At 47.4% G+C, this 28000-nt stretch overlaps 7 protein-coding genes across 11 annotated transcripts; 3 read left to right on the top strand and 4 right to left on the bottom strand.

Annotated features, from left to right (window-relative positions):
- Positions 1-9: 9 nt before the first annotated feature.
- On the bottom strand, positions 10-3157 carry LOC122622939 (mitochondrial import receptor subunit TOM40 homolog 1). Of its 2 annotated transcripts, XM_043801748.1 has the most exons (5): positions 2917-3157; positions 2376-2609; positions 1923-2185; positions 1219-1636; positions 10-1119 (listed from the first exon to the last, which is right to left on the bottom strand). In XM_043801748.1, the coding sequence occupies exons 2-5, from the start codon at positions 2587-2589 to the stop codon at positions 980-982; spliced, it is 1035 nt and encodes a 344-aa protein (XP_043657683.1). In that variant the 5' UTR covers positions 2590-2609; positions 2917-3157; the 3' UTR covers positions 10-979. The 2 variants fall into 2 exon arrangements, with proteins under 2 accessions (XP_043657683.1, XP_043657682.1); XM_043801747.1 differs by lacking the exon at positions 2917-3157 and having other exon boundaries at positions 2376-2699.
- A 222-nt stretch (positions 3158-3379) lies between these two features.
- Positions 3380-5266, bottom strand: LOC122622940 (ras-related protein Rab-39B). The gene is made up of 2 exons (XM_043801749.1): positions 4848-5266; positions 3380-4381 (listed from the first exon to the last, which is right to left on the bottom strand). The coding sequence occupies exons 1-2, from the start codon at positions 4953-4955 to the stop codon at positions 3833-3835; spliced, it is 657 nt and encodes a 218-aa protein (XP_043657684.1). The 5' UTR covers positions 4956-5266; the 3' UTR covers positions 3380-3832.
- A 379-nt stretch (positions 5267-5645) lies between these two features.
- On the top strand, positions 5646-8399 carry LOC122624389 (pyruvate dehydrogenase [acetyl-transferring]-phosphatase 1, mitochondrial). 4 transcript variants are annotated; one of them, XM_043803901.1, is made up of 5 exons: positions 5646-5780; positions 5847-6204; positions 6743-7244; positions 7360-7927; positions 7995-8399. In XM_043803901.1, the coding sequence occupies exons 2-5, from the start codon at positions 6091-6093 to the stop codon at positions 8236-8238; spliced, it is 1428 nt and encodes a 475-aa protein (XP_043659836.1). In that variant the 5' UTR covers positions 5646-5780; positions 5847-6090; the 3' UTR covers positions 8239-8399. The 4 variants fall into 4 exon arrangements, with proteins under 4 accessions (XP_043659836.1, XP_043659835.1, XP_043659838.1 ...); XM_043803900.1 differs by having other exon boundaries at positions 5676-6204; XM_043803903.1 differs by lacking the exons at positions 5646-5780; positions 5847-6204 and adding an exon at positions 6585-6686.
- A 411-nt stretch (positions 8400-8810) lies between these two features.
- Positions 8811-11638, bottom strand: LOC122624388 (lateral signaling target protein 2 homolog). The gene is made up of 2 exons (XM_043803899.1): positions 10924-11638; positions 8811-10597 (listed from the first exon to the last, which is right to left on the bottom strand). The coding sequence occupies exons 1-2, from the start codon at positions 11105-11107 to the stop codon at positions 9117-9119; spliced, it is 1665 nt and encodes a 554-aa protein (XP_043659834.1). The 5' UTR covers positions 11108-11638; the 3' UTR covers positions 8811-9116.
- A 324-nt stretch (positions 11639-11962) lies between these two features.
- Positions 11963-14304, top strand: LOC122623883 (negative elongation factor B). Its single transcript, XM_043803252.1, has 3 exons — positions 11963-12156; positions 12236-13534; positions 13597-14304. The coding sequence occupies exons 1-3, from the start codon at positions 12025-12027 to the stop codon at positions 13948-13950; spliced, it is 1785 nt and encodes a 594-aa protein (XP_043659187.1). The 5' UTR covers positions 11963-12024; the 3' UTR covers positions 13951-14304.
- Positions 14305-14372: 68 nt separating this feature from the next.
- Positions 14373-18186, bottom strand: LOC122623367 (protein HIRA homolog). Its single transcript, XM_043802487.1, has 5 exons — positions 18047-18186; positions 16039-17945; positions 15528-15892; positions 15257-15461; positions 14373-15191 (listed from the first exon to the last, which is right to left on the bottom strand). The coding sequence occupies exons 1-5, from the start codon at positions 18081-18083 to the stop codon at positions 14541-14543; spliced, it is 3165 nt and encodes a 1054-aa protein (XP_043658422.1). The 5' UTR covers positions 18084-18186; the 3' UTR covers positions 14373-14540.
- An 8116-nt stretch (positions 18187-26302) lies between these two features.
- LOC122624853 (ataxin-2 homolog) lies at positions 26303-28000 on the top strand. The gene has a single exon (XM_043804586.1). It carries the CDS (start codon positions 26303-26305, stop codon positions 27998-28000), a length of 1698 nt encoding a protein of 565 aa, XP_043660521.1.

The raw sequence follows: 28000 nt of genomic DNA, 5'->3' as shown, positions 1-28000 counted from the left end.
TAGCGGAGATTTATTTAAATTGTTTATTTTTCTAAAACCTATTTTATCATCTGGTTTTCTTTGTTGGTTTTATGGTTCTTGTTTTGGAACGGGTAAATTACAATGTAATTTAATTCTTTCACATGTTTAACATATTGTTTGGGTTTTATATTTTATATTTTATGTTTTGTTTTTTAAGGAGTTTGATTTGTTTGGTTTTCTTTCCCCTCACAACATTTCGGCGCCGACTCTATTTGAATTCTGCCTAATTCTTCCACGCCATAAGGTAATAAAGGTTGATTTAACAAAGTATTTTTGTTATTAAAACTAATTGTAAATTTATAAATTATAAACTTAAAGCAGTTTGTTAAGATTTTGATAGCTTGTTACATACAATTCATACGCATTTATTATTTCTCGTCTCTGCTTACTGTTTTTTTTGTTTTCTTTAATTAATTATTTAATTGATTTGTATGTTTGGAGGAAATAGCTGGTTGTTCTAAATAAATGCGTACGTTTAGGAAGCAACTTAAAATGTACAGTGACAGTTTCTTGTTGTTGTTTTGGATGTGTGTGTGTGTGTGTGTGTACTGAGTGAAGAAATGTATAATTGTGGAATATTTTTCATTCTTGTATTTTGAACTCCGCGTTGATGACTCTGTCAGTGGGGAAAATCGGTCGATTAACAACGGACGACAAACAGTGGCACACTGGTACATAATGGATTAAAGAATAAAAGCCACTCCATAGGATCCCAGATCCCTGCTGGCCGCCTCTATTGGGATGCAAGGCATTTTTTATACACACAAGCGACAGATCATCATAAAAAACGTTTGTTAGCAGATTTATATCTCATTGTTTTGTTGTTGTTCTTGTTGTTTTTTGTTGTAGTGGTTGCTGTTGTTAGCGGATGATGTGAAAAAGTTACAATGGATGGATGGGTGTGTGCTTGGGGTCTGAGGCTGAAGTAGGATATGGCTGTCCAAGGATCATCACCGGCTTAGCCGATCATCAGCCCGCATCCGAGTCTAAAGTTGTTCTTGACGTGGTTCATGCGTCCGCTCAGGGCTAGTGTGAATGGCAATGGAGCCAGACGCTTCTCCAAAACTCCGAAGATTTGCCAGTTGGAATCAATACCGCCTAAAAGACCAAACAGTTTAGTTGTTATTGGATTCGAAGAGTTAAGCAAGTTATGGTGGTCTTGTTAAATGGAATATAAATAGTATATACACCACTCACCTCTGAAGACCAGATCCGCCTTGGGCAGATCGATCTGATAGGCAAGCGTGGCCACCGACTCCTGCATGCGCAGGCTCGTCTCCACCTCGGCACCAATCTGCAGCTGGTCGCTGGCCTTCTGGTAGTAGCACACGTGCAGACCGCTCTGTCCCAGGGTACCCGACCACACCGAATTACCAGCCGTATAGCGGCCCACGGCGGACACAATGGCTATCTGACGGCCGGGGACATTCGGACCGAACTGGTAGGCCAGTTCGGCGCCCAGGGCGAGGGCTGGAGTGACTGACTGCAGATACTGGCCAACGACCACGCCGGAGTTGGTGAATATACTGGGATTGGCCACCGTCAGCGAGGCGGTGTAATCATTGCCGCGATAGTCGGTCGTCAGCTGTGTGGCCACCATCTTCGAGTCCTGGATCTGTGGATTAGAGAAAAGGGCATCTTTAGTAAAGCTAATATTCGAACTAAAAGCTGTATTAACTCATTAGGATGGGATATACATTATAAGCGATATAACTTGGGTGATAAATACCAAGAATCAGCATCAAAATCTTAGCTTTTTACTATCTACTCTATTTTGAGCTCTATTGATGGTCCAACTTAAGTAGACTGTTGTTCAATGGTCAATGCTCAATGGTCACATGAAATAAGTGATTAAGTGCATGCAATAGCATCAACCCAGCCTAATCCCGGCTAGAACTCACCTGCGAGGCGAATTTGCAGCGCAGACGGGCGGAGAACTGATGGATAACGTTGGCGTTAAGGTTGCCCGACGGATCGATGTCGCCCAGGAGCACGGGGAAGGCCTCCGTGGGGCTGTACTGCTTGGTGCCCACATAGGTGGCTCCGAAGCGATATCCACTGGGCACCACATTGCTCATGTTGATGGTGTGCGACACCTGGAAGTGGTTGCTCAGCCCTTTGTTCAGCATGATCTTGGCGCCCTCGAAGGTGATGGCCTGGATGTCTGTGGCGAGGAATGAAAAGTGCGTTGATAACATATAATATATAATAACACCCCGCGCGATGCTTGCCCCCGTTTATGCCCCGTCTCGCTCTCGCATGTTGTAGGTTATGTCATCAGAGGTGCGGAGGCCTTTTTGCGGGCTCTTTTTTCGGCCGGAATGACTGAGATGTACTGACTGAAGGCCACATACCTTTGCACTTTTTGTGGAGCTCCTCAACGGTGCCGGGATTCTCCAGCGGAGCATCCTTGGCGGCGGCAAGCGAGTCCGAGCCTCCGGCGGACGAAGAGGATCCGGACGGGGAGCCGGAATCGGAGGGCACGGGAGCCGGTTCCGGGAGGCCGAGGCCCAAATTTGAGGCGCCACTGGCTGGGGCGCCGGAGGAAGCCGCTAGCACGTTGCCCATTTCGAATGTCCCGATGTAATCTATGTAATTTCAAAGCCAACACGTTTCGATATCGGACTTCTATATCGGAGGTTATTATGTCTCGGCCAGTGCTACCAGATGGTCAGATAGTCTTTCCCCTTCAACAAAAGTTGTCAATACGTTCTATGCCTAAAAAATACCACATAGCCTGGCAGAAAGTTCATCTGGCAACACTGACATGCGCGTGTAAATTTGAAAAAGATTTTTGAACTTCTTTATAAATTACGAAGCCTTGCTTCTTTAATCGGTTTTTAACATTATTTAATTTGCACTTATACGAAATGACTGAAGGATTCAGGGAGTTACCTGTTGCAAGGGAGTTACGTAGTTGCCAGACCGCAGCGGTTTCCAATACTTGCGGAAATTTCAAACAAAATCTAAATTGAGCACGACTACAAAGGTGTAGAAAAAATATAGGAATACGTTCCACTTAAACCGAACTATGCAAACAATTAAATAATTGAAATAGAGACCAGATATGCCGCGAGGTGGGATTTTTCAGAAAGCCGCAATTGTAAAATGGGCATTTATTTAAAATTTTAAAAGCCGTTCTATAAACACAGCTACGAACGAATATTTATCACACAGGTACTTTTTGACAATTGTTTCAAGACTCCCGTGATGAAACAAAGCGAACAAATGTGCATACAAACTATATTCAATTAAGATTCACCCTTACAACGACTTGTACAAAAAGTATTATCTATAAGCCGATTAGATTAGACAAAAGCAAGCCCAAGCTAACCCTTGATTAACCAAATGCAGGCCGTTCGTATTAATAAAAACGTTTATATTTCAAGTTTTAAGTATATGTATAGCTTTTCCATTCGTACTTGTGTATGTGGAGTTATGTGTTGTATGAGTTAGGAGCGCAGAATCTTGGCTACGTATATCTCGTGTGACTCGTTTTCAATAATAAGGGCGAAATAAACTTAATTTGGAAAGAGGAGGCCAAACTCAATCTTCACTAATTACCGTGAGTCACCTAACTAATTGTTAACTTAAGAGCGAAACTAAAAGTAATTAGAAAAAAAAAACGTATTGTACAAATATACGTAACTGTTTTGGTTTTTCAGCTAAACTAGACGATTAAACAAGAATAAAAGAGTCAACAAAGTGGATTTTTTTGGGGGGAAAGAGGGTGGTGGGTGGGTGGGTCATACGATACAAATCAATGTACACAAACAGTAGTGAAAATAAAAGTCGTAGAGGTCGCGGTGAATCAACAACAGGATGACTTTTCCGGCTCGGCAACGACGAGATTAAAGTCCAGACTATTGGGTCGCGAGAAACCAGACTTGATGCCATCCCATCCGTCCTCCGCCTTGTATTCGCCGGATCGAATGCGGGCGTACACCTCCTGGGTGACCATGCGAAAGGCCTCCTCCACATTGGCACCAGATCGGGCCGATGTCTCAACGAAATGCAGACCGTGCTGTTTGGCAAACTTTTGTGCCTCCTCCGTGGTCACCTCCCGGTGTCCGCCCGCATTGATGAGGTCCAGTTTGCAGCCGACCAATGCGAAAACGGGTCGGTGTGGCTCAATGTGACGCTGTGCCTCCATCATCCACAGCGGTATGTGCTCGAAGCTGGCGTGATTCGATATATCGTACACCAGCAGCACGCCCACCGAGTTGCGGTAGTAGGACTTGGTGATCGAACGGAAGCGCTCCTGCCCGGCGGTGTCCCACAGCTGGAGCTTGATCTGTGTGCCGTCCTTCATCTCGATGAGGCGGGCGAAGAAGTCGACGCCAACTGTGGGATCGGATAACTGCAAGATGATAATAATTTATTATTAGGTTGATACTTGGAACAAAGTATTCCTTTGAAGTTGTAATTGCTTAAAAGCAAACAAACAAAACGGTTTTCTTAGAAATAGTTTTAAAACAACATTTTTGGTTGACTCTTGATATCGCCCTGTATTTTGAATTTCCCGCTCAGTTTTTTGAGTATCCCTGGTCCTTTTTCGGCCTTGTGTGTTGTTTTTGTCGCCTGCATTATCAGGCGAGCACACACACATGCACTCCAGCGCGCACAAACACACACACACACACACACACTGACAAGGTGACTAAGACAGCATCTTTTTAAAATCCACTCCCTTTGTCTATTTTTTGTTGTTGCTTGCCCGTTGAAATCACTTAATTATGTAATGAACGCATTAACTGCATCACACAGAGATCGCACAGTGGGTCGAACGGCCAAGTACAGTGGTCGAAATCGCTGGACATACGCACCTCGGCAAATTTGCCGTCTGTGAAGAATTTGAGCAGCGAACTCTTGCCCACGGTGCTGTCGCCGATTAAAATCAGTCGAAATTGATACTCGAAAATGGGCTCCACCATTTCGAAGGCGAATTTGACGGATTTGTCTCTTGGAAGTGAATCCGCAACAAAAAGTCTGCCTTCCCTTTGTAAAGTTTGATACGCAAATCGTTCGTTGATTCGATTATACTGGTCGTTTTTGTCCTTATTTCCTGAAGTTTTTCTTCAAATCGTAGTTTTATGTTCACCACACGATTACTGGCTTTGCAATGAGTTATTCCCGGCCGTCGCTGGTGGTTGTTCAATTATAAATATTCGAGCATTCAAATATTCCTCTGAATTTTGTTTTGTTTTGTGTTTTTTTTCTCATGCAAGCCAGTGCCTTAGTGTGCGTGCGCGTGTGTGTGATAATGGCAGTGTTGCCACACCTGTGAATGTTATCGATAGGGTAGCAAGTAGCCACTGTGAAATCACTTCATTACCATTATTATAAAGTTATATATTGTACGTTATATAAGATATATTTTTTTAAAGTAACTTTGGTGAAAATCTTAGGTCAATTGGTCAGTTTGTTGATTTTTTTAAGCCAGCTAGATTTGGCTTGAAAACGGTAACCGGCTAATGGCAACACGGCCAATCTGGCATCGCCACCCAACTGTCACTCTGACAGCTGTTCGCTAGAGGTGGTCAAAGTGACACGATGAATGCTTATAAATGTAGTTAGTTCATAATATCCTGGTAAAATATAATAGAATATAAAATATTTATCTCATTCGGAAAAAAAGAATTCAATAAATTTACAATAATAGAAGTAAAAGATTTTGTACAGTGTTTTGAAATGTAACTTTAGACGTGCGTGTTCATTTTCGTGCCAGGTTGTGTCGTGCCGTGAGAAACCCATCTCTAGTACGCACTGTATTTTCTTTTTACGTTTGTTTTCCGTGGAAATTATCCGCTTCGTATTTCGCACAGCACACAAATGTACAAACAATCCGCCGGCCACTCAAAAGCAGCAGCGGAAATCAAGAGCCCATTGTCAGCAGCCGGCAACCGGAGTCCGTAAATCAGCCGGAGGCTCCGGGATACGGAATCCCCCACGTTCTCCTCCTTCTCTCTCTCCTTCGCCCACTCCTCCCCCGATTCGGTTACGGAACCAATATCATTACCGTTAATTATAGCGACAGCGGGGCGAGAGCGTACAGAAATCGCCATATAGATGTTCAAGTTCGTGCTGCACGACGCCGCCACCTACGTGCGATCCAATGTGCGGGAGTTCAGTCTGAATGCACTGCGCCTACTGCCGCAACTGCCTCAATTGAGTCCATACGATGTAAGAACCCGGATCCCTAGCAAATGCCATAGATCTAGTGCCTCTGGGATAAGTCAGCCCCCCTTGGCAAGCAGCTCACCAGGGTTCATTAGCTGTAATCACTGTGTAGATCTTAAATTGGTACTACTTCTTAATTTGTGAATTAGGTATGATGTATCTATAGAGAGAATTCTAATTCTACTATTAAGCTTGCCTAACTGGCTGCAGATCCAATAACTACGTACAAGAGTTTTCAGGAAATTCTCAAGTACTTTCCAATAAACAACATGAACTGCGGCGAATTATACGCACTCGATATTCAATATTCATATTTCAACTGCAGCAATCGTTTATAAAGCCTTCAGTCAGCAGTCAATTTCATTCATTTCATTTGAGCAATTCCACTTCACACGATTCCATACCGAGCAATAAGCAATAAAGAGGATTTTTGTTAGAAACCAAGTTAGAATTACCTAATTGATAACTATTATATCATGGGAGCCGTGGTAATCACGGCAAAATGAGAAAAAACCTTTGTTAATTTGAACCTTTTTTACAGGTTAACCTAGTTCTAAGGGAGAACGAGTTCGTTTACAACTTCCCCGTGGACGGAGTCATCCGCAGCTATGAAACAAATCAGCTGGGATCCAACTCGCCCTGCGAGGATTCCCGCACGGAGGCCAGTTTGCTGCACCGCAACGGCTTCATTTGTGGCATCTTCGACGGCCATGCGGGAGCAGCCTGTGGCCAAGTGGTGTCCAAGCGACTGCTGCGCTATGTTTCGGCGGCCACCTTGCCACGCCAGGTGCTTCAGGAGCAGATGAAGCAGGGTGCCGATAGCCAGTCGTTCCTCAAATGCCACAACGACAACGTGGACTTCGTCAGCGAGATCAAGCCCATTTACGAGGCCAGTTTCCTCAAGTACATCAAGCAATTGACGGAGACACCGCAGCGGGATGTGTCCAGTGAACTGATCAACGCCTTCCTCCAGCTGGACAACGGGCTTTCCCAGGAGGCTCTGGCCAGCAGCGATGTGCGCACCATGAGCGTAGCACTTTCTGGTGGGTGATGTATCCATTTATTCATATATATACATTTACATAAGTTACCACCAGCTTCATACTTACCGGCTTATATGGGCTCCATTTCTAAACGGTGTATGTGTTTATTTTCCAGGTGCCGTTGCCTGTTTGGTTCACATTGAGGGACTGCAGATGCACGTGGCCAGCACGGGTGACTGTGGCGCCGTGTTGGGCGTCCTCGATCCCCAGACGCAGCAGTGGCAGCCAAAGAAGCTCAACATCGAGCACAATGCCGACAATATGTCCGAGGTGCGCCGCATTCTGGCCGAGCATCCCAAGGAGGAGCAGGAGACGGTGATCCGAAATGGCAGGCTGCTGAGCCAGCTGGCGCCGTTGCGTGCCTTTGGGGACTTTCGCTACAAGTGGTCCCTGGACATAATGCAGCAGAAGGTGCTGCCGATGTTCGGCGAGCAGGCAATGGCGCCGAATTACTACACGCCACCGTACCTAACCGCCCGCCCCGATGTCCAGCAACACGAATTGGGGCCCAACGATAAGTTTCTAGTCATCGCCAGCGACGGCCTGTGGGATTTCCTATCGCCCAGCGAGGTGGTCAGCTTGGTGGGGGAGCACATCAACTCCAAAAAGATCCTCGAACCGATGCGCCTGCCGGAAGGCGACACAACGCTGCAGCAAATCTCCGATCAGCTGGCCGAGAGGAAGTCAGTATACCTTTAAACTTGTTTAAACTTGTGATTTATTGATAACGATTTCATTGCATTGCTGCAGGGCTGGTCTCACCCGCAAACCCGTGGATCAGAACGCGGCCACGCATCTCATCCGGCATGCATTGGGCGCCACCGACTATGGGATTGAGCACTCCAAGATCTCGTACTATTTGACGCTGCCCAAGGACGTGGTGCGTCTGTATCGCGACGACATCACAATCACTGTCATCTACTTTAACTCGGAGCACATTGCCCAGCTGCACACCGAGGTGGATCAAACGGGGGTCACTGCGCCGGTAGCGTGATCTCTGCGAGAGTGCATACTATGTGTATATTTAACGAGCTAACCTTCAGCCTAACTAGCCTAAGTGTTGCGTTTAAGTTTGTTTCATTCGCCATTGGACCTCGGACGACTGCCGCGCCAAATAAATCCCACGCGGAAAGCGAAAAATCACATATGCAAATTGTCTTGTTATTTATGAAGAGCGATGATCGGCCGTCCGTAGTTGTTAATAAAATAAAAGCTCTGACCTAGTGAAATCCCAACGAATATATCAATGATTATAAGTCATCAAGAAGGTTTCTTCATGTATTTATTTTCAAATAATTCGTGATTTTGTAAAGTAGATACTATCTTTTTTTTTTAAAGCAATTACTTATCTTAATTTTGTTTAAAATTATGCAAACAATTTGTAATGTATATAATCTAATTCACTTTAAAACTTCTTATTCTATAATTTATGCCAATTTTCTTGTTTTCAAGTGTATAAAATTGTAGTTTGGGTTATAAAAACGGGGCTAAAACCAGGATAATCCTAGAAATAGGAATAGATTTTCTATTGCAACCAAGCTATTCAACTTCAAGAATTCCGAATTGTAGTTTTCGAGAATCGATTTATTTTACATTTATTTCCAATTACAATTGATTGTAACGCTGGGTTATATACTCGTATATGTATATATATATATGCATACTCGAATGGCTGGTGCAGAGGGGTGAAAGGGGATTCCAGGATCCGGGATTTCGTGGGTGGAGGATAAAGCTAATTGAAGAACGCGGAAGCCACGAACTTGCAAACTGGTAAACGGTACGAATCCTAATCCTATACATGGAAAAAACTAAGCAACTACTCAGGGATCGTGGTGGTTGGTTTCTGGGAAACAGAACTAAAATCGGGTGTCCCTAATCCTTGCCATCCTGCTCGGCCGCCTCCTGCCGACTGACACAGTTGAGGAACTCCATCTGAATTTGCGTGATCTGTGTCTTGTTGAAGCACTGCATCTTCTTTTTGAGAAAGTCGAAGAACAGATCAAGCTCATCCCGCTTGGCCAGAGCCTTAGCCACCTGTTGCTGCTGGTGCAGCTCCTCCTCCTTGATGAGATTGTTAGAGCTGCTGGCCGCCGCACTAACGGCCAATGGCTGGCCAGATCCGCAGCTCAGGGAGGGCAACTGAAGGATCGTGGCCGTCGGCGTGGATGTGAAGGATGTGGTGTTGCACAGCGCTGCTGCTGGCGTTGTGGTCACGGTGGCCGCATTCAGAGAAATGGCTGGCGTGCTGGAAATCGTCACACTGGTACTGGTCGCCTCGGTTACATCCACCAGGGAAATCTGCTGCGTTGACACCGAAGAATCATGACGATTAGTTGATCCACCGCCCCCAGCCGCCGTAGATGTGGTGGTGACCAGCGTGAGATTCTTTAGCTTGCCATCGGCCACCACAGTCCCACCGGCCAGGACACTATTCGAGGCATTGCCCGATCCACCGCTGGTCGTGAACTGATGCTGGCTGGAGCGAACTGTCTGCGACTCAATGTCCGATATGCAAAACTCGTGGGCATCGATGTAGTGGAAGCCCTTGCCGTGGGTAACATCGCTACCGCCGTCCACGGCGTCGCCCACACCCATTTCGCAATCCACATGTGCACCGCTGGCCTCCTCGTACAGGCACACCTCTTCGTAGTCGACCTCGGCTCCTGTGGCGCCGTCCTCGTCCAGCTCGTGCTTCACAATGTCCATCTGACCGTCGTGGTCCACGACATCATCGTCGTCATCGACATCATCGACCACATCGTCGTCGTGGGCAATCTGGGAGAGCTCAATGCTGGAGATGCTGCCGTCGTGCTGCGACTGATGATGATGGTGGTGATGGTGATGCGGCTGGTGGTGATGCTGCTGCTGGTGATGGCCATGATGATGGTGATGGTGGTGCTGCGATACAGTGTCATCCGAAACGCCCTCCTCGTAGGCGGTCAGGATGAAGGTCTCCGCCTCATCGCTGACCAGCGTGATCTGCGAGGCGCCGTGATGCGAGGAGAGTGTGGCGGTATCGTGATCCGACTGTCCGTCATCGTCCACCACCTCGTCGTCGTCATCGTCCACGTGCTGTTTCAAATGCAGCATCGCCCCAATGGGCAAACTGGTGCTATTGGCGCCACCAACGCCTCCACCGCCGCCGCCTCCCCCACTCGTCTCATAGTTGCTCTGCGTGTTGCGGTGCGATTTCAGCTTGGGCTGGTACACCGTCGACAGGAAGTCCAGCTCCTTGGCGTAGCGCCACTTGGACAGCCGGCCCTCGATGTACTTGGGCGTGCGGAGACGGTACTGGTGGAACGTGTCCCGCAGATTCTTCCACTTGCGACGCACCTCCTGCACCGTGTACTTGTCTGCAAACAAAATGAGAGCGGTTTCAATAGAATCGAATTTGTTTACAAATAATTGATACAAACTAAAACCGCTAAAGGCATCACATGCATGAAAGTGTTTATAAATAGTAGATTTGAATTACGAGCAGTAACAGGTGGTGAAAATAATGATCAAATTGTGAGTGGTGTTAATAGTCGCTGGCGTGTAATCTGCCCCAGAACTCTAGCCCATTAATACAAATGCAAGTGGTATCTAAAACCAACTCCAGCTACAGCTCAGCTAGTGTTGAATGATTGCAATTCTGGAGGAAGCTTTATAGGCGGACGGACAAGGAGCAGGCACTCACTTCCTATCTGCTGGGCGACCTCCTGCCATCCGTTGAGGACATCTGAGCGGCGTCGCTGGTTGGGCTGCAGTTTGTAGTTGTAGAGGGCCGGATTCTGGCGCACCAGGTTGATCAGCGTAAGGATGTCATCCGTGGGCGCGTTGTCCTTGTGGTAGCGCTTGCGCTCTGACGTCGACGAGGACATGTTGCTTCTGCTTCTGTGCGTTTCCAGTGCTGAGTGCTGGGTGTGCTCGCCAAAATCCTGGTGATCCTTATCCCGATTCCAATACTGCTGCTCACATTCAAGTGTTTTGTTTTTGTTTACCCAGGAAAAGAGAGGCTTTCGTTCTCGTCGAGATGCACGCACAAACACACACACGCACACACACACACACGAACGCACACACGCGAATGGAGCCAAACACCCACTTATGTAGGTGTAGGAACACGCACGCACACACTCTCGCACACTCGATGCAAAGGATAGCGAGTGTGTGCGGCAGGATATCCTTTGTATTCGCTATGGGGCGCCAATCTCCTCAAGAAACCAGACTCCTTGTCCTTGGCGCTCAGCTCCAATTGTGCGAATTTGACTGCACTTGATGCTCTTGCTTTGCTTTTGCCTGTTTTTGCTGTTGCTTATTTCGCGCTAGTGATGACACATCGCAGAATTGGCGTTCCCTTTGGCAGTCACGAGTTTCGCAGAAATCACGAGTCACTGAAATGCGAAAGTCCCTTTCTCAGTAGATATAATCCTCAATTAAAATCTGATTCGGTTTGATATTACAGGAATAATTTCTCAAGGCAAACTTATTACAGATTTTTATTATAACCTCTGGTTCATCACAACAGTATTCACAGATTTTAAATAATACCTATCTTTTTGGTATGGCCCATATAATAAAAACTAAATAATAATATCAATAACATTTATAGGAATTACAATAAAAAATTGACTAATTGATTAAGAGCCGTGCTGCTGCGTGCCTTATCGATAACAACCATCGATAACGCCGCACACATGCAAGCCTGTACTTAATTTTCTCTCTCCTCACCAGAAATGAAAAACAACACAATTGTGTAGTTTCTTGTCTTGTCTTGCTCAATTTGCCGACGAATTGTATGATAATGAGCACGCCGGCGAAAAATAACAATGGAACTGGACTGGAGGACGTGAATATACCGGGTCAGGCCTACCTGCGCGAGGCCCTGACCTCCTGTACTGACCCCTTGAAGGCCATCGAGAGTTTCCAGGTTTGTTTACGTTGCACCGCAAAATGGGCGCCAAAAGTTCCGGTGCGTTTATTTATCCAAATACCACCTGCATTTTTAGCTTGAGAATGGTGTACTGTTGCCTTCATTGCGCCCCATGTTGCCTTTACTCGATTTGCACGGTGTGCGCCGACTGGACTTCCATACCTCGCTGATGGAGGAGCTGCGTGACAAGCTGATAGCTCACATCAACGAGATGGGCCAAAAGGAGCCCCGGGAGCGGGACAAGAAGCTGAAGGAGCTGCTCGTTAAGAGCTTCCCCGTTGTTCGGGTCAAATCACTGCGTCCCGTGGTCATGGCCATACTAAGGAATACCCAGCACATCGATGACAAGTACCTCAAAATCCTCGTGAGGGATCGTGAACTGTATGCGGACACGGATACGGAAGTTAAGCGGCAGATATGGCGTGATAATCAATCGCTATTTGGTGACGAGGTGTCACCTCTACTCTCACAATATATTCGCGAGAAGGAGCACATCCTGTTCGATCACACCAACCTGAATAATCTGTTCTTCCAGCCAACGCCCAAGGTGCGAAGGCAGGGTGAAGTGGTCCAAAAGCTGGCCAACATGATTGGCACAAGTGTCAAGCTGTACGATATGGTGCTGCAGTTCCTGCGCACTCTATTCCTGCGCACCCGCAATGTCCACTATTGCACACTGCGTGCAGAGCTACTGATGGCCTTACACGATCTCGAGGTGCAGGAGATCATCTCGATAGATCCCTGTCACAAGTTCACCTGGTGCTTGGACGCCTGCATAAGGGAGAAGAATGTGGACATTAAACGTTCGCGCGAGCTCCAGGGATTTCTTGACAACATTAAGCGTGGGCAGGAGCAGGTTCTGGGTGATCTGTCCATGACTTTGTGCGATCCGTATGCCATCAACTTCCTGGCCACGTCGGCCATCAAGATATTGCATCACTTGATCAACAACGAGGGTATGCCGCGTGACAATCAGATACTCATCCTGCTGCTGAGGATGTTGGCCTTGGGTTTAAGTGCCTGGGTGATGATCGATTCGCAGGACTTTAAGGAGCCCAAACTGGACTGCCAGGTGGTCACCAAGTTTTTGCCCGCCCTCATGTCGCTAATGGTAGACGACCAGTGCCGCAGTTTGCACGCCAAACTACCGCCGGACGAGCGTGAGTCTGCGCTGACCACCATTGAGCATTCGGGTCCAGCGCCGGATGCCGTAGAGGCGTACATTCAAGAGAGTTCCGTGGCCAGCATATTGGCCATGTACTATACGCTGCACACGGCACGCCTGAAGGATCGCGTTGGCGTACTGCGCGTTCTGGCTATTCTGTCCGCCTGTAAGGACGACCGGGCGTACGAGGATCCCTTCCTGCATTCTCTGGTAGGCATTTATATCAGCCCTTCTATTATTTATATTTCTAACTCCATTGCTTGCCTCTACAGATTGCCCTACTCATCCCCATGAGCGAGGAGTTTGCCACGGAGGACTTTTGCACCACGCTGTTCGACGAGTTCATCTTTGCCGGTCTGACGCGCGAGAATGTGACCTCGCGTCACATGCTGAAACTGCTGTGGTATGTGCACAATAAGCTGCCCGCCGGTCGTTTGGCCACATTGATGAAGGCCATGCAGCCGACGACGGCCCACAACGAGCACATCCACAAGTTGTACGAAACCCTGCAGGAGAGGATCGGAACCGGGGCGGCGGAGACGCCGGTTATTGAGGCGCCACCCATTGAGTTCGATTCGCCGCTGAAGAGCGTGCCCACGCCAGGACCGCACTATAATGTCCAATAGCTAGAGGCACCGGCGGTCGCACCACCTGCGGCTGTCGTCGGATGATGATGGTTATTAGTGATGATGATGATGATGATGAGCGGGGTTCATTTATGTGGCCACCTTCTATACTTCTCTGAGCGGCCGGCGGGATGGCAATCCCCAATTAGCATGCATGCGCAAATCATAATTCTACTGTTTAGATTAAGCAGAAGGCACTGCGACCGAGCAATCGGATATAGTTTACATATTTACAGATGTATGGCTTTGTTGGCAGGCAACAATCGGTTGTCGCTGGCTATTATATATATTATATATTACTGTTACGCTAGTGTAACGATCGATTCTAGTACACAATATAGAGTACAAATCTAAGGCAATGTTTTCTTTCGGTTTCAGGGTTTTTAGAAGAAATATTGGTTTCAATTACATACTAAAATCAATTCAATTTTTACTCAACTTTAATGATTTGCATAACTGACGTTTCTTTCGGACAGGAAGAGTACAAAGGTCCTAATGTAAATCGGTACAAAAGGTTTTACAATTAACGCTTATAGCTTAGGGAAATACACACAATTAAGGAGGTTTATTAGGGATAGGAGTCTTTCGTCTCATGTCTGGTCTGTTTCAGCGGCTTTGGAACTGGACACTGGAGCAGACCCCGCCACGGAGGCGGCAGGAGATGTGGAAGCAGCCCCACCGGACGTGGACGCTGGCGAAACTTCCACGGGAGAGGTGTCCAACGGAGGTAGTGAAGATGAGGCCGACAAGAGCTCATCATCTATGCAGACGGTGGGCGAGTCTAGAGTTTGAATCTCTGGCGAGAGACTAGGTGCCGGCTGTGGCACAGACAGCGATGACGAGGATGATGAAGATGAGGACGATCCGGATCCGGAGGTTGAGGATGACGAACCTGATGAAGAAAGGGAGCTGCTGGTTCTGGTGGTCGTTGTAGTGCTTGTGCCGGTTGTCACAGCCGCTGGTGATCCCGATCCTCCAGCAGCAGATACTGCTGTTGCACCATCTTTTTCTGTGACCTCCTCCCCGGTTGCCTCATCTCCGATGGCCCCTGACCTGGGAGATGAACCCGCTGAAGAGGCCGCTTTCGGCTGTGGCGGAGCGGGTGTGGCAAAGATATCCTTTTGCCTCTCCGACTTGCACTCCCTTAGCAGCTCCGCGTACTCCGAGTGCAGGCGATTCCATTCGGAATGCGGCTTCAGCGTATCCAGAACGCACTGCATTAACTCCAACTTTGGCACGAACTAGAAAGAGAGAAAAGTAGTGATGTTATAAGCAACGCGATCACATATAGTTTGAGCTCTCTCACCTGTGATAATCCCGGCTCCGGCATGCTGAGCAGATCGTCCAGGAACACACGCATCCGCTTCTCGGAGCCGTGGGTGGCCAGCTGGAACGTGAGCATCTTGTGCCAGTGCTGCAGTTCATCCAGCGACTGGAGGGCCTCGCACAGCTTGATCTGGTTTTCGATGAACCTGATTTTTGCGCTCTGCTGCCAGCTCTCCGAATGCCTCCTAAAATATACAGAGTAATTCGTTAAGAATCCTTGGTTTACATGAGTATGAATCGGTTTGACTTACAATTCCATGCTACCAGTGAAACTAAAGTAATTCTGACTGCTGGCCTGCATGCTGAGGAGCGGAAACTTCTGCTGCATTTGGTCCATGTCCCTGGGCAGTGTGCCCTTAATTCCATGGTACATGATCGCATCCTTGGTGGCCAGCACCAGCCACGATTGCAGGCTCGTCGAGTAGGAGTACGAGTTGCCACTGGGGAAACCAATCAAGGGCATTCCCTGATTCGTAACCGAGAACTGCGCGGCTGTGCCATGCTTGTTGAGCAGCTCCATGCAGCCGGCCGCCAGGCTGATGACCTTCTTGGCGATATCCCATATCCGCAGCAATCCGCACTCGGTCAGCACACCCACCAAACTGTTGTCCGGACTCTGGAATAAATGGCAGTTAGTAAAAGTAGCTAAAGATTCCAATTATCGCGACTGGATTGTGTGGGTTTCTCAAAACATTCAAGAAGTTAACAATCAAGTCGTGATATATAGGCTGCTTTATAGAAATGCTAGTTATCCGGACTCACAAAGGCGCAATGCACTGCGGAACTGGTCAGCGAGATGGCGGGAAAGACTGGACAGCCCGTCTCCATGGAAATTAGTCGCATGCTCCCATCCAGAGAGCACAGCATGGCGTACTTTCCACACAGATTCAGATTGACCAGCGGAGATCCAACGTAGAATTCCCAAAGCATTTCCTTCGAATCCGATGCGGTCACCTTGGCCAGCATACCGTGTTGTGTCTTTAGGTGACCATTGGAGACATGCAGACGATAGTCCAGAGCGGCCTTCACGAACTCACTCTTTCCGGTGGCCGTGACATTGAGATTGCTGGGGCCACTGGTGCTACTTTGGTGCTCCTCAAGTCGTGGAGATCGTGGCAACTCATTGGTCTGGCCGGGATCAAAGGGCACTGATTGACGGCGCTGGCTGGCGGGTTGGGTTTTCAATCTGGAATCCAGGCGGCCCAGATCCGATTTACTAACCAATGGCTCCAGTGGCGTCAGGGGCGTGGCAGCGCTCTCCGTTGGCGCAGCAGACGAGACCGCTCCGGCCGCCGCCGAGCAAGAAGTTAAAGCTGTTGTGGCCGATCCACTGCTAGACACTATATTCATGCTCAGCGATGTGGGTCCGTCTTCGTGGAGAGGTATAAACATGGGAGTGATTCTGCGTTTGCCATCCTTTGTCCTCGTTTCCGTTTGCTTGCTTATGGGTCGCTGGTTGGCCTCACTATTGTTATTGATTGGGAATTTAGTGGGCTTGTCGCCCTGAGGCAGCAGCAATCTCTGCGGATGCTCCAGGAGCGGTGCATGCTTGCCCAGACCATTGACATAGTTCTGGCCATACATCTTGCGTATAATGGCATTCTTTTCATCCTCGGAAATGGCCTTGCCAAGTTCCTCTTCGGTGAACTTTAGGCAGGCTATGCTGCCATCGCCACTGCAGGCCATCAGCAGGCATTCCTTGGGGCCCCACGACAAGTCGAGAATGCTATCGTTGAACAGTTCATGGATGACAATCATGGGTCGCTGCAGGGCGGTCATCCAAACGGATAGCGAACGATCGCGCGAGCCCACAGCCAGGCAGCAGTATTGCAAGGGTTTGCTGGGACTGCCATCGTTATCCTGGCGCCTCAGTATGGAATTGTGAAACCTAACGCAAGTTACCGCCTTGCGATGACCCACGAAATCCTTATCGCACTTCCAGCCCTCACGCTCAATAATCTGGGCGGTGGGTCCGCCGCCATTCATGGCATGTGCGGACACCAGATATTGGCCATCCGGTGACCAGGACAGTCTCAAGATATGCGTTGTACCGCCGCACTCCTCGAACGGTTCGGTTATCGTGTGCGACAGATTCCAGTCCATGGTGTTCCAGATCTTGATGCTCCGGTCATCCGATTGTGAGGCCAAAAAGCGACCCAACGGATCCCAGGAGACGCCCTTCACCAGACCCGTGTGTCCTTTCAGGGTGGCCACCGAATGCGGAAATGCCTGGGCATCCCAGATGATCACCGTGTTGTCAATGCTGCAGCTGGCCAAATAGACATCGTTGGGTGACCAGGCCAAATCGAGAACATCGCCATCATGACCGCGCAGTGTGTAGAAGCATTTCCACGATTCGTGATTCTTTTGCATGCCGCCGGTACCGAAAACGCCACTCGAACCGGCAGACTTGCGCCAGATCATAATGAGCTTATCGTCGGATCCCGAGGCCAGATTTTGACCATTCTGCGACCAGCGCACGCAGTTGACACAGGCCAAATGCTGGTCCATTTGGCACAACATCTTCGGTACGTCCGCATCGCATTCCGCCTTGTCGGAGAGCACCGGCAGCAGATTCCAGATGACCACTCGTCCGCAATCGCTGCCCTGGCCACCAGTTGCGAATTTCGTGCAATCCTGATGGATATCCACCGAGAATATCTGTTTGTCTGCCGGTCAAAACATGGGGTTGGATTAGTTTGCACTCAAATCCGGACTCACCAATTGGAAAGGCCGGCTTTTACGGATTTCCCGCATTTAGCGAACTTACCATCGTGATGCACCCAAGCCGGCTTAAGGAGCCGCATTTACGATTTACTTCTAATGGTTATCTTTAGAGTGCAATAAAGTTAAGATGAAGTTAAGTTTATTTTATGACTAAAATTGTTGATAAACTACCGCTATATCGGTATCGATAACGATACCCGTCATCACCATCGATATCGTCATCGAGAGGAACTATTATCGTTGCCGAGCTATTTGTTTCGATAACGGGTTGCACATCAAATGGTCACACTGAAAAGGGCGCGAAATTTTTAAATATATTGAAATAGTAGATTTATGGCTTGCAGTTATAAGTACTTTGCAAATCTCTAAGAAATGTTAGCTCTCATACAAATTACAAATGAAACTTTGGCGATCTTTAAAACAATAACAATTTCAATTCTGCATCATGCATATTAGAAAAGATTATAGACTTTTTGTGCCTAAATTACAAATATCAAAGTTTTTAGATTGTGCTAAAAAATGGCAGCATTTCTAATATATGTATGTAAAGACCGCCTTTTGTTATAGACTTTTTACAAATTACAAATATCAAAGTTTGTAGATTGTGTTAAAAAATGGCAGCATTTCTTTGTTGAGACTTTGTAGAAGTTATCATATTTTATATTTAAATTATAGCTCCTCCTTTTTGAAGCACCTCTCACGCCATAGGAGCCACTTTTTCTAGTTTATTTTGTTCATAACTGGGTGGGTGGAGTGAAACTAACGAAAGGAAACGAACAACGGCAATAACGCCGAAAGTTTTCCCAAGCGCTTGACTGCCATTGGTCTCCTTCTATTTCGTGGGCGTGGCTGGGGAAAATGGAATGGGGGTTGGTGGGCATCAAATGAATCAAAACAAGACTAATATTTTGAGAAGACGAACGCCAAGTTTATCCAGCGATTTAGCTACGAAATTGCTTTTGCAAAATGTTCACTCAATTGCTTCATTTGCTTAATTTGCATGCCTGGAAATTGTCGTTCAAAATATGTTGTTTACCCAATTGTTTGTTTGCCTTGTCACTTGGGGGGTGTATTCATACAATGCAAATCTCAAGCCACCAATTGACTGGCAATCCGAACTGTCTCAATAAAGTGATAAGTGAAAAGCGAAATGGAAGCAGTGCCAACTCACTTTACCTGGGACAATTTGCAATCCGACGCATCTGTCGCCGGCAACATGTGGCGCCAATGATGTCCCTCTAACGGTCCTCCCCTTTCACTCCGTTTTCCCACCGATTTTTCCCCCCCTTATTTCCCACCCACTTCTGAATGCCACTTGACAATTGTCAACAAAGCGCACGTAAAGCGATTACAGTCTGCGTGAGTGCAGGGACATGGAAATGGAGGTGGAAATGGAAGTAGAGATGGAAGTAGAAATGGAAGTGGAAGTGGAAGTGGAAATGGGTGTGTGGCAATGGATCCTGCTCCTGGGATTGCTCCTCCATGGACATCTTTTGTGATACACTGTGTGTATCTGACGGATATTTGCCAAATCCGACGCCAGCGGCACTTAAGCTGCTCAAGATTGTTCGCATTGTCAGGATTGCAGGCTGGGAATTCACGCAGGGCAGAGAAAATGCAGATAAACTCACACACAATAGAGTTATAATGTCACTTAAACTATTCAAAATCTAAAAAAAAATAAAATAAATGCTTCACTTTACAAGATGATATTTTAACATGCCAAATTCTAAAACATTTTGCAATAAAAGCACCGCCTCCCACCAAACAGCAAATACATTTTTAATTTAATTAATGCAAAAGTCCCGCAGAAGAAAAGTTTCAAATATCCCGCCCACTAATTCATTAGCCGCCGCCCCAAAAGCAGATTTTTTTCCGGTTTTTGGCCCAAAAAAAAAGGAAAAGGAAATCTTTTCTGGGCCTGAGCCCAAAATCAAACCCACAAAAAGCTCTCGCGCGTTCGCCTTGATTGTCCTTGATGGATGGATGAAATGGATGGATGATGGACGTTCCACCAACCGCAGGAACCACTCATAATGGGGAGTGGTGAATGTGGAATGGCGAATGGAGGGTGGCAATGCGGCGCTAAAAGCAAATGACAATCGGCGGAGGGAGCGGCAAACATTTAGCAAAACGACAAGAAACAAAGTTTAAAATCTAAAAAAAAATTGAAATTGAAACGGGCTAAGGGGGAGAGGGGGTGTGGGGAAGGGAAGGGGGGAGGGGGGTGTCTAAGAACGGTGGTACATTGCAATTTACATGCAAACAAACAAATAAGCCCAGCCAGCCCAGTCAACCACCCACCACCACTCAGCGTATGGCCTTCCCTTTCGCACCGCTTTGTTTGCATTCACCACCCCAACCACCCAACCACCCAACCACCTCAAACCACCCAAACCTCCTCAAACCTTCTGTCTGTCTCACCGTCTGTCTGTGTATGCGTGTGTGTGCATGTTCGCTCAACATTTCAATCAACGCTCGAGTGAAATGTGAAAAAAAATCATAATAAAAGCAAGGATAATATGGCAAGCGAATGGTTTGGCGGGCGGGTGGTGCGGTGGTGCGGGGGAAATGGTGTCGCCGCCCAAGCGGAAATGGATGCGCATCACAAAAGTGGCACAAATTGTGTGGCATGTGTGTGAGACGTTGCAAGCGGCTAGAGAAGAGCGGTGTGCGAGTATCTTCCACGTCTTTAAATTGCTAAAAAGCACGCAACTATAACTATAAATTTGCTTTCAAACTATGAATATCTGCGAAGTTCGATGGATCACTACGATATCGAAACATAATTCCAGAATTTAAATTTTTTATAAGATCTATCTACTCATTCAAATCTACATGTGTTACAAGAGTTCACTCCCCAAATTCATTCGCTTACCATTGATCAGTGTTTCCTTATTTCTAAAATGCTGAACGTTTTCTTCTGGCCGCCCAAAGTTGCAACTTTCGAGAGGGGATGCCCCACTGCAACAGCCGCTGTTACACGCTGTAAAACCAGGTCCCTTTTCCCGAACGGATTGCCATAACAACCGACCACCGAGATGTATTTAAAATCTCGAGCAGAGTCGAGAGTCCAACCAAAAATTAAACGAAAAAAAAAAAGAAAAAAAAGTTGGAAGGGAAATGCGACGACCAGAACCAAATCCAAAGTGTAAACATTCACAGCCTCCGTTGGGTGAGGGAAATGGCTGTGGGTTTTTGGCGTGGCTTTTTGCTGGGTGCTGGCGGGGAATGCTAGACAATGCCGAATGCCAAACGCCCGCATCCACAACCAAACCCAAACCCACACCCAAACCCAAACTCCCTGGACAGCAACAGCTTCCTTCCGTGCTGACGTTTGATGTGCAGCCATGGAAGCTCAGTGATTTTTTTTTTTTTTTTTTTTTAAATGCTGCGAGTGGGCGGCAAACACGCAAGCAACGTGTGCCAACAGCCAACAACTACTGCAAAAAAGGACGAGCCAAAACATGCGGTATTTATTTCAAACAAGCTCAGCACAGCACAATTGAAAAAAAAGCAACACGAGTTTTCCAAAGCTATTGCTGCGGATTCGGATTTCATTGCCGATGGCAAGTTGCGAGAATGCACGGGAAAAACTCTTTAGCAACATTTAAATGTTTGTATAAATCTTTATGTTTGAAAGATGTCCCCGAAATCAAGTAACTACATAGTATTATGGAACATGCACGGTATTTTTTGTCAGTGCTCTTGCTACACAGACACACGATGCAATTGCTTGGCAACAGCTTGTGGGGAGGTGTCGCTAATGAAGTCGCAAACAGTCGGTGGCAGCACAAAAAATTAAGCAAAGAAAGCAGCGCAACGCAACGCAACGCTCTACATATCCAACCGCATCCGCATGCCTTCATTGTAATAGAAATTATAAGCTTATCCAGCTCCAACCAGCCCATCTCCACCCACCTACTCCCCCCGTTGAGCTGTCGTTTTAGCAACACGTTGCCCATAGCCAAGGACTGCAGCCATTGTTCCAATGGTAACATCCGCCAGAGAATGGTAATTGAAACCGGGCAACGTTGCCCGACATGCACAAAATCAGCACAACCATCACAGTAATACACATCTCATAATTCAAGTTATTCCCATCTTAAATCCTTAGAATTGATTAATGAACAGCGCTAACTTAGTTTCCCCAAGCACACAGGCCCCACGTTGGGCGCCAAATTCCCAGTCGATCTTTGGCGTGTAAAGTGCACCGAAAGCGATCACACCATAGACCAATGAGCTTACGTCTCGCTCTAGTTTTGGTGCTCTATTTGAAAACTTTTTACCTTTCTTCGAGGGTGGTTTCCATTAACACTTTGGCACTGTTGCCGCTGGTGATGTTGCCACTGCCACAGCCACAGCTACAGTCAAAGCCGATGTTGCTGCTGCGCACCACCAATGCCACAGCGACTGTGGCGCACAACCACCCACCTAGTGGCTCTGCCGCTGCCGCTGCCGCTCTGCTTACGCCTCGTTTCATTTACAACAATTCATAATTTTAAAATCGCACCGAACTCGCCTCGTTCTGGTTCTGATACTGATACTGGCACTGCTGCTGCTACTGGCACTGCTACTGGTTCTCGGTCTCTGTGTTTTTGTGCTGCTGTCTCGGCCTCAGGACTCGTTGGATGCTGCTCTGCTTTGCTTTCCTGCTGCCGCCGCTGCTGGCACTCATTTCATTTGATTTTTAACTGTCATCGACGGCAGTTCCGACCGCTGGCAACGCGCTACCCAAGCTGTGCTTAAATTATTTTCAATATTTTTTTAAGTGCAACGAGTTATACAAAAATATAATTAGCAATTTTGTTAACCAAGGTGAGAAATTTGATCTGCTTGCATTGTCGGATTTAAATTGTGTTAAAACAATGCGTGCTTAAAAAAAATTAATGTGAAACGGCAATCAACGGTTATTTTTCAATTTGAAAACATTTTTTTGATTAAATAAAACTTTGAAGTTTTAATTAATAAACCTGATCTTTTGCAAGATTTGCAAATCTTTTGTGATTTGTGAAAGCAAATCTTTTGTGATTTGTAAAAGCAAATCTTTTGTGATTTGTGAAAGCAAATCTTTTGTGATTTGTAAAAGCAAATCTTTTGTGATTTGTGAAAGCAAATCTTTAACCGAAAAAATACTTTTAATAAGAACATAAACTAACAGGTAATCAAAATAAAATAAAGTTTTAATAGGCCTTTTGATACTCATGTACAAGTTTGTTTAAGCCTTCCTTACAAATACAAGAACTTTACTCTACTCTCTGGTAACAAATGATTAGAATAAAACCGAAAACACACATCAATCTAATACCCCAAACAATCCAAGCTTTACTTCAAAGTGTCGTTGGAGAAATTATTTACCCATAATTCATACGCATCCAAGGGTTGCACTTCACTTCCAAAACGCCCTTCCAAAACGCCAGATCAATCCACATCCACACGAGGAACCTGTCAGAAAGGGTTCAACTCAAATTCGATTTGGGAAACGTGGTGCTGCTGCATGCATATGCGTATCTCTGGCGGCGGGCAAAGTTGCAAATGAAATTTTGTCAAATTTTCGGGCAACCCAAACGGACACGAATACGGACAGCGGACAGAGTTCCGGATGCGGGGCGGGGCGGGGTGGGGGTAAATGTCTGATGTAGCCGACACACATGGACGGAAAGCCACAAGTGGCACATTATTTTAATTCGCAGTCAAACGCTGTAACGTTAACACCACAACGCCATGTCAGCAACAAACGAACAAGTTCATTTGTGCCCATATGTGCGTGCACATGAGCGTGGTGGCTTTAAAACAGGGCAGGAACAGGACACACAGGACACTTAACGAGCAAAGGGTTAAAAGTGTTATTTATTACTGCTCTGAGCGATCTAGTTTTGCTCATAAATCATTTTATGCGAATAAGCATAAGCGATCAGTATTGCCAGTAACATTTGTTCATTGCTTTCCATTTGTAATTAATAAAAAACTCCATATCTTTGAAGCATTTAACCATGATGCTTATAAAGCCCCACATTGGGCGCCAATTACATGATACATCAGGCTTGACAAAGATTACAACCGCGCCTGAATGGCACGAAATGCGAGCCTAGACTTCATTCGGGGTTGCACACCAGGTGAGCCCGAGGAGGGTTGCTAACCAACTCCATGGGTGGGAAGATGAACTCCAGAGTGAGTGGTGATTTCGAGAAGTGGAGTGGAGTGGCGTGGAGTGGAGTGGCGTGGGCAACTTATCGCTGTTTGATATGCTGTAATTATGTTATAAGGTTGCCCAGCCCAAGTGCCAGTTAAGTGTATGCGTACAGGGGTTGCCCGCAATCCCAGTCGGCTCTTCCATTTTCCGGTGGTGGTGGTGGTGGTGGCTTGAATTCAACTTCGATGATGCGACATCAATCAGCTGGGCAGCCTTGTGGGTGGGTGGGATCAGCACCCAAAGGGGAAACCAGTGAGGGATTACTTTCTACTCTGGTTTTAATTGCCATGCTGTTTGGAAAGCGAAAAATACAAAAAAAAAATCAAGAACTACGCAAAAGTTAGTGCTCAGCTTTATCCGCAGACGAAAGACAAACAAAAGTCGGATGCACTTTGCGCATTAATCTCAGCTCCATATTTTTACTTCCCGGACTTATGCTCAGCTGCGAAACTTATGCAGAAACTTGGGCATGGGCCATAAAAGAAAGAAACTTGGCCGACAGCTGCTGATTGAATATTAAAATGCTTAAAATGCTGCCAGTTGCTCCACAGCAAAATGCGAAGAGCAACTGGCAATTAAAGCGCTGCCCAGCATCAATCAGTGCCGGGGGAAAAATCAACGCAATTTCCACATTTCCACCGAGCAGCAGATGCCAGGGTGGCCACGCCCATCACCGCCCACATCCACCGCGCCTTAATTAGCATAATCTAATTTTAACTTTGTCGCAAAAATGTCGCCCTAACCATCATTTTTTCCCCTGCCGAACAACGGCTGCCAAAAAATGCAAATCAACAGCCGTCGCTTTGAAAAACTCCTCCTCTGAAATTACATCGTATATTCCTTTTGCGACGGTTGAAAACTTTATATATTTTTACAACGAAATGAAAAAACAATAAAAGCACAAAATTCCACAAATCCAACACGGAATTCCAGAAAAAAACAGAAGGAATGCCAATGAAGGCTTTACAAAAAACGTACAGAAGATGGGGATACCTAAAAATACTATAAATTCATTTCGATAATAAATTTTCATTTCAATGGGGTTTCTAAAAAATCTAGAAAAGGTTAAAAGCATGAAGGACATATTCAAGGTTCAAGAAAATGGCTCAATTGGTGTAATAGTTGATGTTACTCTCGCTTTATAGGGTATTCGGTTGCAGGCGTCGTGTCTGCGGCTTGTTAAAAAGTTTTTAAATGCGAAAATGAAAGAGCAACAAGGCAGTGGAGTTGTGGCAATGAAAGGGGGCTGTTCTCCAATGAGTGCTCCTGCACTGTTCCCGGTTGGAATTGACAGGCACAGGATACAAGCAGCCAGGACACGGCGTCAAGTGCCTCAACAGTTTGGCAACACAACAATTGAGTTTGTCCTCCAGCGTTCGCGGAAATGGAGGTGGCAACGGGGGGCGGTGGGTGGGCGTGTCACTGCTGTTGAAACATTTAATTTACTGGAATTTGCCGCGATGTGTGTAAGCTTATTAACAGCTTTCGGTGGAACATTGGAGACGGGGGAAAACAATTTTTTAGGGGCTAATGGAGAGTGGGGGGGGTGGAACTTCATCGCCTGTTTTTCTATGTAAATTTCATTTGTTTTGTGGACCGGGCACAGATGTTGGCTTCATAAAGTTATAATAAAGGTAGCTTTGGCTGGCGGCAGCTGTGGCACCATGGATTTGGGCTACTACAATTATGCAACTAGAGGTGCTTGGATTGACTTCTAATCTACATTTCTATTACTTTCCCTTTGCTGATTTCTTGGCACTCTTAAGATGCTTTTAAGTTCAACACCCAGTTCCTCCAGCCATTATTCAGCATAGACTTTCTTGCCAACCGAGAGGACTCACACACTCAGACGACACAGAAGACAGATTCACTCGGAGCAAACAGAGAATTCAGATTTAATTGTCCCCTGGGTAATGGATGGTTGGGCGGGAGCATGGAAAAGGCGGTGGAGTGCCGGTCCAAGACAATGCAAATATATCCCTATACAAATATAAATCTCAAGCTCACTTCAGCCACAGAACTTAGCCAACGTCTTTTGTGTGTTCTTCACTTTTTTCTCCAGCAGCAGCAGCAGCAACAGAAGCAGCAGCAGCAGCAGTGGCAGCAATGAAGGACAGCAGCAACAGCAACAGCAGCAACATCTCGTCGAGCAACACAGCGGGGATGCCATGCTCCACGGGCGGAGGAGCAGTGGCGGCAGCGGGGGTAGCCACCAGCAATGCCACGCCCAGTGCGCCCAGTACGCCCACAACAGCAGCAGCAGCAGCGGCGGCGGCATCTGCTGCCGACCCATCCGCAACGAATGCACAAAATCCGCAGCAACGCAGCAAGAGCAACATCCATGAGCTGAGAAATCAGGACTACGTCAGTCGTCTAATGGCAGCCACACCACCGTACTTGTACTCCGCACCCGTGGGACCGAATAATTTCTTTTTCAGCGACATGCTGCGCTCCCTGGTGCAAGCGCGAAATAATGAGACGGCGCGTGTCCTGCAGCTGCAGCAGCAACAGCAGCAGCAGGCACAGCAGCAGCAGCAACAGCAGCAGCAGCAGCATCAGGCCGCCTTGGTGCGGCGGCCAAGAAAACGCTCCTGGTCGCATCGTCCTTACTACGAGCAATTGCGGGAGCGACGCGATGCCGAGGAGAAGCAGCAACAGCAGCAGCAGCAACATCAACAGCAGCAGCAACACCAGCAACAGCAGCAGCAGCAACATCAGCAGCATCAGCAGCAACTGCAGCAGCATTTGGTGCCGGAGAAACCGCTGGAGCTCACCAACAAAGCAATAGCACCCTATGGCTACGCCAAAATGGAGACCAAGCCAGGTGCTCTGGCCATCACACCACCAACGCCGGCGACGGCACCACCAACCGCTGGCAGTAAGACTGCTGCACTGGGTGGTGCAGTGGACACCAGCCTGCAGGATAATGCGCCGCCGACGGCATCGTTGCCGCCACAGGATCTGGTGCTGCCGCCACCACCGCCGGTGTGGTATCCACCGCTCTACGCGCCGTACGGCATTGATCCGCTGCACTTCTTCATCGATCTGCGCGTTTCGGGGCACATCTACGATCGCAAGAAGGAGAATGTCTCGCCGCTGTCGAGTAGCAACAATGCCCTGGCCGAGGATGGCTCATCCGGCTCCTGTTCCAGTGCGGGCGCCACTTCCGGTTCCGGCTTGGCCAGCAACTTGCTAAGCAAACAGCGTCACGGCTCCGCCTTCACGGTGCCCATTCCCAAGGCGGCCCAAAACGATGCGATCAATCTGTGCGCCAATGCGGCGGGATCAACTGCCGCCGGTGCTGGTGGTGCTGCTGGTGGTGGTCACTCATTGACCAGCAGCTCACTGAGCTTGAACAAATTCGAGCACTATGCCAAGTACTATGACCTCGGCGAGACCAAGGAGAATCAGCCGTCCAGTACGGCTGCTAATCTTTCGGCAGCCGCTGCGGCCGCTGCCGCAGCTGCCAACTTCTCGAAATCGGGCGCCAGCTATATGTTGCAGCATCTGCCACGCCTCTACAGTCAGTTTGCCGCCCACCAGGCGCAGGTGCAGAGCCAGGACACCGATGCCAAGTCGGAATCGGCCTCGGTTAGTGCCTCACTTTCGGCACCCGATCTCTGCGATGACGATTCGCTGGGACGGAACTCGAGTGACATGGGCGCCGGCTTGGAGGGCACGAGCGGCAATCAGGGCAATTGTGACATCGATGTGGAGATCATCGACTCCATCAAGTATCGCACGGATGGCGAGAGCAGTCGTTGTTCCAGCAACGACGAGGCTTCCATCACGCAAATCGATTGA

The sequence above is a fragment of the Drosophila teissieri genome, chromosome X, assembly GCF_016746235.2.
Source record: "Drosophila teissieri strain GT53w chromosome X, Prin_Dtei_1.1, whole genome shotgun sequence".
Classification (NCBI taxonomy): domain Eukaryota; kingdom Metazoa; phylum Arthropoda; class Insecta; order Diptera; family Drosophilidae; genus Drosophila; species Drosophila teissieri.
Note: the sequence above shows the minus strand (reverse complement) of the source record. Positions and strands in the feature narration are given on the sequence as shown.

Excerpts from the sequence above, each read along its gene's own strand:
- LOC122622939 (XM_043801748.1), bottom strand. The coding sequence starts at position 2,589 with ATGGGCAACGTGCTAGCGGCTTCCTCCGGCGCCCCAGCCAGTGGCGCC. Across the intron at positions 2,186-2,375 it reads GCTCCACAAAAAGTGCAAAG|ACATCCAGGCCATCACCTTC; the intron begins GTATGTGGCCTT and ends TCCTCGCCACAG. Across the intron at positions 1,637-1,922 it reads GCTGCAAATTCGCCTCGCAG|ATCCAGGACTCGAAGATGGT; the intron begins GTGAGTTCTAGC and ends TCTAATCCACAG.
- LOC122622940 (XM_043801749.1), bottom strand. The coding sequence starts at position 4,955 with ATGGTGGAGCCCATTTTCGAGTATCAATTTCGACTGATTTTAATCGGC. Across the intron at positions 4,382-4,847 it reads CAGACGGCAAATTTGCCGAG|TTATCCGATCCCACAGTTGG; the intron begins GTGCGTATGTCC and ends ATCATCTTGCAG.
- LOC122624389 (XM_043803901.1), top strand. The coding sequence starts at position 6,091 with ATGTTCAAGTTCGTGCTGCACGACGCCGCCACCTACGTGCGATCCAAT. Across the intron at positions 7,245-7,359 it reads CATGAGCGTAGCACTTTCTG|GTGCCGTTGCCTGTTTGGTT; the intron begins GTGGGTGATGTA and ends TTTATTTTCCAG. Across the intron at positions 7,928-7,994 it reads GATCAGCTGGCCGAGAGGAA|GGCTGGTCTCACCCGCAAAC; the intron begins GTCAGTATACCT and ends GCATTGCTGCAG.
- LOC122624388 (XM_043803899.1), bottom strand. The coding sequence starts at position 11,107 with ATGTCCTCGTCGACGTCAGAGCGCAAGCGCTACCACAAGGACAACGCG. Across the intron at positions 10,598-10,923 it reads GGTCGCCCAGCAGATAGGAA|ACAAGTACACGGTGCAGGAG; the intron begins GTGAGTGCCTGC and ends TTTTGTTTGCAG.
- LOC122623883 (XM_043803252.1), top strand. The coding sequence starts at position 12,025 with ATGATAATGAGCACGCCGGCGAAAAATAACAATGGAACTGGACTGGAG. Across the intron at positions 12,157-12,235 it reads AGGCCATCGAGAGTTTCCAG|CTTGAGAATGGTGTACTGTT; the intron begins GTTTGTTTACGT and ends CTGCATTTTTAG. Across the intron at positions 13,535-13,596 it reads ATCCCTTCCTGCATTCTCTG|ATTGCCCTACTCATCCCCAT; the intron begins GTAGGCATTTAT and ends TTGCCTCTACAG.
- LOC122623367 (XM_043802487.1), bottom strand. The coding sequence starts at position 18,083 with ATGCGGCTCCTTAAGCCGGCTTGGGTGCATCACGATG. Across the intron at positions 17,946-18,046 it reads GGCTTGGGTGCATCACGATG|ACAAACAGATATTCTCGGTG; the intron begins GTAAGTTCGCTA and ends TTTGACCGGCAG. Across the intron at positions 15,192-15,256 it reads CGGAGCCGGGATTATCACAG|TTCGTGCCAAAGTTGGAGTT; the intron begins GTGAGAGAGCTC and ends CTCTCTTTCTAG.
- LOC122624853 (XM_043804586.1), top strand. The coding sequence starts at position 26,303 with ATGAAGGACAGCAGCAACAGCAACAGCAGCAACATCTCGTCGAGCAAC.